This window comes from Anomaloglossus baeobatrachus, chromosome 1 (assembly GCF_048569485.1).
Source record: "Anomaloglossus baeobatrachus isolate aAnoBae1 chromosome 1, aAnoBae1.hap1, whole genome shotgun sequence".
NCBI lineage: Eukaryota > Metazoa > Chordata > Amphibia > Anura > Aromobatidae > Anomaloglossus > Anomaloglossus baeobatrachus.
In genome coordinates this window covers 128,397,444-128,409,893 of record NC_134353.1, presented here as the reverse complement: position 1 = coordinate 128,409,893, position 12,450 = coordinate 128,397,444, and the positions used below count along the sequence as shown (strand labels likewise).

Sequence of the window (12,450 nt, the reverse complement as noted above, 5' to 3'; positions counted from 1 at the left end):
TAATTTTAGGTGGTTGTTCTGTCCACAAGACTTCTGACACCGCTCAACATTCCTGATTTGCTGTTTGCAACAGACCGTCTGCACCCAGACACCGGCATCTGACTGTTTTCTCCGCCAGATGAGTGATGATCCAGGGTTAAAATCACAACAAGATGGGCTCCACTTGTCTAATGTGTATACGAGGATGAAGAGCCTGAAGATTTCTATCCAGTTTGTTTCTTTTTGTATTCATTAAAATATGTCTCAGAGCAGATAATTGGAGAAGCTTTGTCTTTGTACCTTGTAGGGATCCTGCAGATCTCGTCTGTGCATTTTCTCCCTCATCTGCTTTAACACGTTGCTCATTATCTGCGCTGTCGTGGTGCTGGCAAGTCCTGACAATAATAAACCTTGGCTAATATACGTTGACTGCCTTAATGGGGCGATAAACACCTGTCTGTCGGGAGATTAATGATGTTACATAATAGTGAACAATATTCTAGTCTGCTCCCGGGCAAGGACATTCATGGGTTTGGCTTTTTTTTGGAAGGTGAATTCAACAATGTACAGCTGGCCATGGAAGAGCAACAACATCTGGGTGTATTCAATTAATTTTGTTATATAACTGGGTATCAGCGCTGGCATTAGACCTGTTCCATACAGCGGGCATACGCCTCTTCACAACTGATCAGATGATTATCTAAGGCCATGTGCACATAGAGATTTTTGAGCAGGTGCGCCTCAATAAAGATACCTGAAATTAATTTGCAAAACATCTGAAAGACTTTTCCTTTTCCTATTCATTTTAGGCGTCATTTTAGCGCACAAGTTTGGTTGACCACGGTTCAGTGCATGGATAAAAAAAAGATGGACACCACTGGAACAGATGCCAAACGGTGTGCAAAATGTCTCCATCTGCCTCATTAGAGTGAGTGGTTCTTTTGGTGGTTTCATCTGAATCACATTTTTGGGAGATTTACATGGAAACCCCAACATAAGTTTTCAGAATAGAAAGCAAGAATATGATCCCAGCCGTATACTGAAAACAATCAAAAAACGTTCTGTACCCCAAAATCTTACCAAATCTTCATCAGTCACTGGAAATATAGGGGGTTCCCACGTTACTGGTAGAATAAAGACTCTGGAAAAGCAACAGCTGCTCTCCTAAATCTAAATACCCACCCCCTTCTAAGGCACACCTAAACTGCCGTTAGCGACTGTGTGTAACGTTATTGTAGCGGAGAGAGCGCACTTAATTTATGGGGGGCGTATCACCAGACGCACAAGCTGGGCACAATATATGGGCACTAGGCTCACATATTTGCAATTCTCCAAAAAAAAAAAATGCTTGGCATGGATGTTACAAAATAGACCCTGCAACCGTAGATGAATTAGAAGTCCAATTTGAACAGTGGGGTCACTTTTCGGGTTTTTCTGCTTTTTTTGGTACCTCAAGGGCTCTCCAAATCCAACACAGTGTCCAAATTTGCTTTCCAAAAATTAAGTAGCACTCTTTGCGTTACGAGTTTTCCATGTGCCCAATCATTACATTGTTTACCACATATGGGGTATCAGTGTGTTTAGGAGAAAATGCATAACAAAGTATGGGCTAATTTTCTCCTATTACCCCTTGTGTAAATTATAAATTTGATGCTAAAATAGTATTTTAGTTGAAAAAAATGTAGTTCTTTGTTTTCTCATGTAAATGTTTTAAAGTTTTGTGAATCAACTGTAGGTTAAAAATACTCAGCAGACCCCTAGATGAATTCCTTGAGGGGTCTAGGTTTCAAAATGGGGTCAGTTGTGGGTGGATTCTGCTGTTTTGGCACATTGGGACTCTGCAAATGTAGTAATATGGCATCCACAATTTTTTCCAGACAAATTTAGGCTCCAAAAATCAAATGGCGCTCTTTCAATTCAGAACCCTGCCATGTACCTAAATAGGAGGGGTTTACCAAATATAGAGTATCATCAAGCTCTGGAGAAATTGCCTATCAAATTATGGGGTCCGTTTTCTCCAATTATCCATTGTGAAAATTACAAATCTGAGGCTAAAACAACTTCACATCCACATTTTAAAAAGTACCGTGGATCACATAAGGGTTCAAAATGCTGAACACACCTCTAGATAAATTCCTTGATTGGTCTATTTTCCAAAATGGGTTCACTCATGTGGTGTTTCTGCTGTTTAGGTACCTTGGAGGCTCTGCAAATACAACATGATTCCCGTAGTCTCTTTTAGTCAAATTTGTGTTCCAAAATTCAAATGGTGCTCCTTCCATTCCGAGCCCTCCCGCTTGTTCAAACAGAGGTTTCTGACCACAAGTAGGGTATCAGCACGCTGAGAAGCAACTGGGCAACAAATTGTGGCATCTATTATTTCTATCCCTTGTAAAAGTGAAAAAAAATTGGGTTCCTTGTTCATGCATCTGTCAGCCAATAGTGGCTATGGAGTCCTGTCTGTTTAAGGGTACGTGCCCATGGTCAGGAATAGCAACATTTTGGATGCAGCATGTTTTCCCTACGCCTAAAATGCTGCGTTGTACAGTACACACTGGATGCTATTTACGATTTTGCCCTGCCCTTCACCCCAGCTGCCATTTGCCATTCCTTTGGTAGGTCAATGTCATGGCCAGCCCAATCTCCAGACCTGAACCCCATTGAAAACCTCTGGAATATAATCAAGAGGAAGATGGATAACCGCAAGCCATCAAACAAAGAAGAGCTGCTTACATTTTTGCACCAGGAGTGGCATAACATCACCCAAAAGCAGTGTGAAAGACTGGTGGAAAGCATGCCAAGACGCATGAAAGCTGTAATTAAAAATCATGGTTATTCCACAAAATATTGATTTCTGAACACTTCCTGAGTTAAGACAATATTGTTGTTTCTAAATGATTATGAACTTGTTTTCTTTGCATTATTTGAGGTCTGAAAGCAATGCATTGTTTTGTTATTTTGACCATTTCTCATTTTCAGAAAATAAATACAAAATGTATTGCTTGAACATTTGGAGACGTTATCAGTAGTTTATAGAATAAAAGAACAATTTACATTTTACTGAAAAATATACCTAAATATACCTCAACCAAACCCGTTCTGATGGTACTTTTATGGTACTTTTATGCTTATTGATATGGGCCCTAATCTTCATAGTGGTCTCTCCCACATAGAAAAGTCCATAAGGATAGTAGATAAACAACACAGTTGCTAGTACATATATATCGCTCTTTGATCCTACATATTTTGCCCGTATATGGATGAAAGAACAGGTTCCCTTTGAGGATATTATGCAGCATTCGCATCCCAAACATGGAAATTACCCATTTTAGGCCAATTCAAAGTTGTTTGTATTGTTCTCTTTTAAGATGTGCTATGTCACATTTGATCAGCTTGTCTTTCAGATTACACGCACGTGTATAGGATAGCAAAGGGGGAATTTTAAAATCAGTCCCCTTGTCAAAAGTGACCAGTGTTTTCTCAAAGCCCCAGAGATTCTACCACTCAGGTGGTTATAAGTGGACACAAAGGGGATTCTCCTAATCCTCTCAGCATTACCTCTATCCAACAGGAGGTTATCCCGATTTAACGACAAAGCTTTTGATTTGAAACGCAATACCTCCCTTACAAGGTGTCTCCTAGAGGTAAACTTATTGCACATCTCGTCCAAATTATAATCCACCTTTTCCTCACATGACACTATTCTTCTCACCTTCAATAATTGACTCTATGGTAGGGAGTTCATCATCTTCCATGGGTGGTTACTATTATAGTGAAGATTTCTATTTCCCTCAGTCGTCTTACATATAAATCCATACCCAAAATGTCTCCTATATCAAAGTATCCAAAAACTGTTGCGGTAGTAGAGCTGGTTAAAGTATCTAACAATTCACTATATATCCAATTCACACTCTCCTGAAACGTAAGTACTCCATTATTATTTCCGTCCTAGAGGAAATAATATCTTCAGCATTGCGCCACCAGCTCTGTACATGATGCCACAGAGGGGAACTGCACAAATGTCCCTCCTCGAAGACAGCCGTGTAGATTTTAGCATAAGTAGGGGCCACATTAGACCCCATGGCTGTCCCCCTTTGATGCAATAAATTATCATCATCAAAGAGGAAGTAGTCCTCCTCAGGATGAACTCCAACAGCAACAGGATGCACTGTGCACATTCCAGCACCATGTAGGAGTTGGTAAGCACCTCACTAACATCGAATTAACCCTTATCATGTTCGATAGATGTATAAAGAGATACCACATCCAAAGATGCCAAAATGTTGTCTTCATTAATGTGTACCCCTTACATTTATTAAGAAAATCACCTGTATCCCTGATGAGAGCTGCATAGAAATACCTGCTGACAATGTCAAATCAGGAGAGCCACCGGCCAGACCATGCACTGCGATGCAATTGTCGTTCACGTTATATGAAGAGGGTACCTATAAGTACCTGGTACTGATGTCATAGAATAACAGCAATTTTTTACACACCACCAAGTCTTAATTCCTGGATTGTGGACATCTAAATGGCATTGACCTCATTTTCTAGCTGTCATCCTCGATCTGCATATTTCATTATTTGCATTTCATTGTTTCTTATGCTTTTATACTTTCCTAACTAGATAAAGAGAAGATGGAAACCTTCATGTTTATTTCTTTGGGATTCTTGGGATTCTTCTTGTATTATTTACCAGCTTGTGTGTGAGTCAATAGCAACACTATATGACAACACGAAGGACTTAGCGTGTGTTATGTAATACATTCCATGCTCTGCTGACAATACAGGGAAAAGAGCCTCATTTTATGACTTTTTACCAAGATATAGAAGACAAACAATAGTCATGAAACCAAACGTATACCTGGCTCCAAGAGTATATATACATAATGTCTTTTTCAAGTAAGAATATTCAAGTTTTTCTAGAGGAAGACGCTTATAAAATGCCAGTTTGTTTGTTTTTTGCCTGTAGTGTTTTTTGACATTTTTTTGTCGTTTTCTTTGTGACTTTTCAATGTTTTTCGCTACCTGCATGTTTTTTTTCAGTTACTTTTCTCTTGTTTTCCAGATGTTCCACAATAGAGAAACCACTACTAATTTTTCGAGCAAAACTGCTAACAAAATGCTCAAAAAGTTGCCCGGGCATCCCTTGCGCCTTTCCGCTGATTTCTACTAGAAAGTATACAAAATTTTCAGAGCAGAAAATGCCCGATGAATAGTTATCTCACTTCTGTTAACCGCTTGGAGTTTTTGGAAGCCTGAAGTTGTTAAAAGATGCTCAAAAGACTGAACATAAGAACAACAAACTATTTTTACATAGAAATGCATTTGTTCATTTTTTTCAGCTTCTAGTTAGCGTTTTTTTCCGTTTTGAGAACAGATTCCCCTGAAAAGATGTTGTGTGCACATACCCTAAGGAAGACTTCTTTAAAGGGAACCAATCACCAGGATTTTCATATATAACCTAAAGCCAGTGCTATACTGTCACTATCAGGCTGATTCTATACATACCTTTAGTGGTCAGCTCAGATGTTTAGGTTTAGAAATCCAAAAAAGTAAAGTTTATAAAATCGGCAGTTTCTTGAGTGACAGCAGCTGAGGATCAGATAATATTTGGGAAAGGGGGGGGGGAATCAGAGTTATTCCCTGCCCATGTTAGAATTAGCATAAGTATAATACAATCGATGTATCTTTTCTCTTCCAGGACCTGTGGTGAGGTTATACCCATGTGACCAGAAGGGGCTGGGCCTCAGCCAACAAAGCTGATATTATGGAGCAACATTTTCCAATTGGCTGAGGCCCCGCCACTTTGCAAACTAGACCCCCCCCCAAGGAAGTTACCTAGATGTTTGGTGAGCACCTTCAACTCCTAGGTGATTCACAGTTTTACCATGTAGAACCATGAAAATGAAAAAAATGATTCCCCCCCCTCCACAAAAATATTGGTTTAGTCACAATGTTTTTCATTTTCACATGAATTTATTGTGAAATTTCTCCTGAGTACGCTGATACCCCATATGTGGTGGTAAATTACTGATTGTACACACTGTTGAGCTCTGAAAGGAAAGAGTGACTGATTGTTATTGCGGGGGTCTGCAAAAACCCCCGTGGTGACAAGTCCCAATGCGCTGCTGTGAGAATCAGCAGGTACCTTCATGCGATCACCATGACTTTAGTCACGGTGGCACATGAAATCTATGATGTACCTTGTATGTCCTAGGTCGGGAAGTCCTTACCAACCATGACTTACGGGGTACGTCCAAGATCGTGAATTTGCATAAAACTCATGAACAAACGCTGGAAAAACAACCGCTGCATTGTGTGAACATAGCCAAAGAATCCTCTAGCAGAGCTGTAGCCAGGTTGTCTCCCCAGGGCAATGATTTGCAGTGTAAATATGTTGGTCATGGTAGTATGTTCACTATGGCACCCTGGGCACATGCTCCACAAACCCGCACCCTGCCAAGCAAAGCTCAGGAACGATAATCACTAAGGTTCCCTAAAAGTTAGTAAGCAGAAGACCAGTTGAAGCCTGTGCTACATGGAATGGCTCCTAGAAGATACTATAGGGAACAAATAGAGAGAATTCCACCCACAAAACACCTACCATTGATCTTAATAGAAAGTTTGTGCAGTTATTCAAATAGTCAACATTTATTTTACACGGATTGGAATTGACACTGCTCAAGAACAATGCCGGAGGCTGGAGTTGACTATGCATCTTATTGCCGCAGGTCATGGCCAGAGCTGCAGAAGACGCTTGTCATGAACGGGAGACTGTAATAGTCATTAAAAGTAACATTTTGAGTTGAATTTGGGAAAAACTGCTTAGTATATCAATTGTGTTAAACTTTTTAAATTATCCTTGATAAATTTGTTTATTAGCAAAAATAGGGGATGAATAATTTTGTTAGATGGCGCTTGTGTGGATCAGCCACATGCAGTTTGTTCTCCGTCTGATCTTCTGTCTCTGATTCTTGCCCTAATCTTTTGAACACTACAATCACGGCTGTCTCCCATGGGTAGAAAAGCTTTTCTGCCAGCTCCTTTCTTGCTGAGATCCATAGGACATTCAGAAACAACAAAAAGGCTCCTATGACATCCAGACTTACTGTATTAGCAGATCACGTTTGTTTGCAATGTGAAGCATTGGGAATTCAGCTCTGCTACATCTGTTTTCTCCATCTATTTTTATTCTGGTCTCTTTGCTCACCAAGATGAGTTCTCCATAGTTTTCCTGATGTGTTTATGCTTAAACTGCAGATTTGTGACCTTTTTGACTCCAGAGGTGAGATGGAGAATAGAACGGCATTGTACCCTTGATTCTACAGGGGGGTAATTGCCTGAAATACATTAATTTACTTGCAAAGGTTAAGATGGGACGGGCAGATTAATGCATCACCTTAAGAAATGTCAAATATGTGAGAAGTGTTCGGCCATACTGATCTGTACTGAGTGTATCCAGCACAGGAGCATTTACTCAGGGACCATGGACACATTTACATCTTTATTGTCATAAATATTAGAAACAAAGAACATCATGATGAATGTAAATTAGACTAAAGCCGGATGAACCTGGCATTAGCCTATAATGTCCGACTTTACTCATAGAGCTGTGGTTGGTATTGCAACACAACTCTATTCAGTTGGGGGAAAAAAAACTTATTTTTCTTGACTGCACTATTGTAGATGCTCCCTTCCCGACTTAACCAACCCCCCCCTCCTCCATGCCTTTACTCCTTTCTCATTGATTCCCCCCCACCCCACCCCACATACACAGAACACCTGCTTTGATGAATTGGCCAAATCAGTCTTTATTGCACAGAGAAACAGTACTAACTTTCTTTAAGCGAGGAGGGTTCTTGAAGCTCCAAAAATCTTGCGGATTTTCTCATCCGCAACCACCACTATCGCCAAATGACAAGAATCAATTAACTACAACATTATATTTCTAACAACCCACACACCAACTCCACCAAGGGCAGGAGGGCGGGACCTTTTTTGGTGGTCACACGTGCCGCTATGGTAGTCTCCACTCCCCCTTCCTGGCCCTATATACCCAATTCAAAACTTAAAACCAGCCCCCCAACTCTTGTACCAACCCCCCTAAACTTTTGACCCCACCAGAGCCCGCGCTTTCCTTTCCTCCCGAAGGTTAACCCCTTGTTGCCCTCCAAAGTGATTCATCGTCACTTTGCCCATGGCTCCACTGTGGGCTCCGTTCAATCTTAATTTTGGAAATCTATTTAAAAATCATGAACAGCAAACCCCTGGATACCACTTGCTGAAAGCTATATCGAGCTATATATTTTACCAGCATCGCTTATTACTAGGTTGCTTATGGGTATAAAAGAAATGACGTGAGGGCTTTTGACTTTAGACACCTTCATATAACTAACATTATATTCCTGCCCAAAATGAGGGCATAAAAAGGTAGAAAAACATAGTTTCCCCGCCCCTATAAAAAAGCTTATCAGGTCCCCTATCAATTTGACAGACCCACTGGTAAAGGGATTGGGGTATTCAACTGTTAAAGGGAATCTGTCACCAGGTTTTTTCCACCTAATCTGAGAGCAGCGTAAAGTAAGGGCAGAGATCCTGATTTCAGCGATGTGTCACTTACTGGGCTGTTTAGTGTAGTTTTGATAAAAATCATTGTTTAATGAGCAGTAGATTATCATTACAGGACTACTTGGCATCCTGCCAGGTAGTCCAGCATATTCATGAGCTCTGTATAAGTGCTAGATCTGCAGCAGAGAAACCATTGATTTTATCAAAATGACCACAAACACCTCAGTAAGTGACACATCACTGGAATCAGGGTCTCTACCAATAGAGTATGCTGCTCTCAGATGAGGTAGCAAAAATCTAATGGCAGATTCCAATTAAACCCCTGTGGGAACACAAAACTGTTGAATACATGTTTTTTTGGTGGTTTGCATACAGAATGATATACGGTACTCTAATAAAAGGGGACTTTAGGAGTGGACATGCTGACAAAGCCTGCCTTTATTGTAATAAATACATTGTAGTGATGGAAATGCAGATTTAGTTTTATGCTATTACCTCTGCTCTCCTTATTTGCCAGGAGACACAATCCCTGGAGTAAAGAACGCTCATACTTGGTGCTGCCAGATATCTGGAAACCAGTAGCGGATACGGTCTGATCCATCACAGAACAGCTCCGCGCCGACTTTAGTGTTTGGCTCCATTTTTATAAGATTGTGTGTTCAGTAACAGTAATTATTAGGAGTCCTGAAGAGGACGAGGTTAGAAAATGTCTATAAAGTAAATGCAGGGAAGTGTGATGGAACAGTCAGCGTGCTTCCTCCAGATTATAGACACAGAACACTACACATGTACTACAGGCAACGTTTCTGTAATGATCTGTCTCCGGACTCCAATCTTTAATGAAATCTCTGACATGTTATTCACCAATAAATGATTTCTAAGAATATGAGTATTAGGAACGAGCATAAGGCTACTTTCACACATCCGGTTTGAGCACTGCGGCTCAATCCGGCTGTGAAACCTATGCAACGGATGCGGCGAAAATACCGCATCCTTTGCATTCATTTTTACATGCGGCCCGTCCGTTTTTTTCCCGGTTGCGGCACGCTACTGAGCATGCGCAGTGGAAGAAACCGCATGCGGCGACCGGATGCGGTTTATGCTGCATCGCGCCGCATCCGGCGTCCATAGGCATGCATTGAAAAATGCGCCGCAGCGGCCGGATGCGGCGCAATGCGTTTTTTTTTGCCGGAGCAAAAAACGTGCCAGGGAACGTTCCATTCAGTCGCCGCATCGGCTAAATCTGCCGCATGCGGCAAAAACTGGACGGAACGCAAGCCTATGCGGCTCCAATGCAAGTCAATGCTGGAAAAAACAAAACCGGCGGCAAAAAAAACGGTTTCGTTTTTTCAGCAGAGCGCTGGATTGTGCCGCACTGCTACAGCCGGATGTGTGAAAGTAGCCTTAAAGGTCACGTTTATAGCATGGAGTTTGCAGGATCCGTTATGGTGCTGCTTACATGGAGATCTTGATCATTGATGATGTGTAGACTTGTTCTTCATACTGTCTTGTAGGGAGAGTTCATGATGCTATTGCCCTATACATTCTCAGCAGGATACACTAACACTTAAGTATACACGCTCAGTCATCCTCTGCCATCTGTTCCTGAAACCTGAAGTGAACAGATTGTATTGGAATTTCCACCATAACATTGATGGTGACGGCCACCAGCACATTGCACTCCATAGGCTTTGATATGCATATTGCATCATCGCTTCTAATGAAGTTCCTTTGTGCTGTTCCATACAAGAGCTCTAGTTTATTGTCTTCTGATTTGCAAAGGGCAGGAGGAAATCTAGGTGACAAACAGCTACTGGTCTAAATTTTACACTTTGGTCTGACCACCTTTTTACTACATTACTGAGTAAGGCCAAAACGGATAAAGAAAGCATAAAAGGTCCAAAACCTTACAAAGTACCTCTAAGGGGTACTTTGCACACTACGACATCGCAGGTGTGATGTCGGTGAGGTCAAATTGAAAGTGACGCACATTCGGCATCGCAGGCGACATCGTAGTGTGTAAAGCCTAGATGATACGATTAACAAGCGCAAAAGCGTCGTAATCATATCATCAGTGTAGCGTCGGCGTAATCCATAATTACGCTGACGCGATGGTCCGATGTTGTTCCTCGCTCCAGCAGCAGCACACATCGCTGTGTGTGAAGCCGCAGGAGCGAGGAACATCTCCTACCGGTGTCACCGCCGCTCCCGTAGGATATGCGGAAGGGAGAAGGTGGGCGGGATGTTTACATCTCGCTCATCTCCGCCCCTCCGCTCCTATTGGCCGCCTGCCGTGTGACGTCGCATTGACGCCGTACGACCCGCCCCCTTAAGGAGGCGGGTCGCCGGCCAGAACGACGTCCCAGGACAGGTGAGTGCATGTGAAGCTGCCGTAGTGATAATGTTCGCTACAGCAGCTATCACAAGGATATCGCAGCTGCGACGGGGGCGGGGACTATCGTGCTCGGCATCGCAGCATCGGCTTGCGATGTCGCAGCATGCAAAGTACCCCTAAGGCTGCTTTCACACCTCCGGTTTTAGCAGACCCGGCCAATCCGGCTCTAAAACCTATGCAACGGATGCGGCGACAAAGCCGCATCCTTTGCATAAGCTTTGTACATGCGGCCCGTCCGGTTTTTCCCGCTTGCGGCAGGCTAGTGAGCATGCACAGTGGAAAAAAACCACATGCAGCGGCCGGATGTGGTTTTTGCCGCAGGACGCCGCATACGGTGTCGATAGGCATGCATTGCAAATCGTGCCGCATCGGCCGGATGCGGCGCGATGTGTTTTTTTTTATGCCGGACAAAAAACGTGCCAGGCAACGTTCCATCCGGCCGCCGCATCGGCTAAATCTGCCGCATGCAGCAAAAACCGGACGGAGCGCAAGCCCATGCGGCACAATATGGCACTAACGTAAAGCTATGCAAAAAACGCAACCGGTGGCAAAAAAAACGGTTGCGTTTTTTCTGCAAAGCGCCGGATTGTGCCGCACAGGAAAAACCGGATGTGTGAAAGCAGCCTTAATGTTATCTATTCCCGGTTGGTAGGGGCAGTGGTGGCTCCTGATTATCAGTTCAGGCCAGCACCATCATTGCACTATTCGCCTGACTCGCTGGAAGGGGTAGAAGGTTGGTCCTGTAGCTTATGGGTACTATGTGGATGCTCAGGACTGGTTCTATACAAATAAATGTGGATGCAGGGAGGTTGGCTGGATTGGTAACTAATTTGCATGCTCCAGAATCCACATTACAAGGATCCCGACCAGCTTAATTTTAAAGCTGCGTTCATATTAAGTTTTAGCCTACTGGCAGTGGATTTCTATTCATTCTATTCCAATTATCATGAGAATAACAATAATCAGATCACGGTGTGTTTCCCTGTTGATGCATTATCAGCTGAAATCTGTTATTAACTTGGCAGTAAGCAATCTGTTCCCCGCAGCTCCTCCGCAGGGGACATAAAGCATCATACAAAGGCTATTCAAATGAATGCGCTGTCTACCTATGTAGCATAGAGGACAGGTTCTGCAGAGTGAGAGACTGTGCACCTATTCTTCTCTCCTCTATTCCCCGGTATTCTCTAACAGGGTACATCTAATAGGTTTCGTACACTGGACAACCCTGTGCCAAGTGTTTGACTTTCATGCTCAAGACTAAGCAGTCTCTGATGCAGAGATATTGGCGCCCTTACCTAGATGAATGGGAAATGACTGGTACAATGGTCAGTATCGACATGTATTCTCTTATCTCATCATTGCTGTTGAGAAATAGATTCTCCAGTTGTTTGTGCTCAGCTCCAAATAATTATTGGTGGTTTATATCAATGAAGCTTGGCAAAGTGTTGTAATCCTGTGTAGTTTTCAGTTTATTTCCCTCAGGTTAGTACTTGTATACTATTTTC

General features: G+C 42.5%; 1 protein-coding gene across 1 annotated transcript in view; it reads left to right on the top strand.

Moving 5' to 3' along the window:
• The window catches only part of SCFD2 (sec1 family domain containing 2), a 745,236-nt gene extending 744,834 nt beyond the window's left edge, over window positions 1-402 (top strand). The window contains exon 9 of the mRNA XM_075347035.1: window positions 10-402. Coding sequence (XP_075203150.1) covers window positions 10-102 — 93 coding nt within the window. The 3' untranslated portion in view covers window positions 103-402. The remainder of the gene's footprint in view (window positions 1-9) is intronic.
• Window positions 403-12,450: the final 12,048 nt, after the last annotated feature.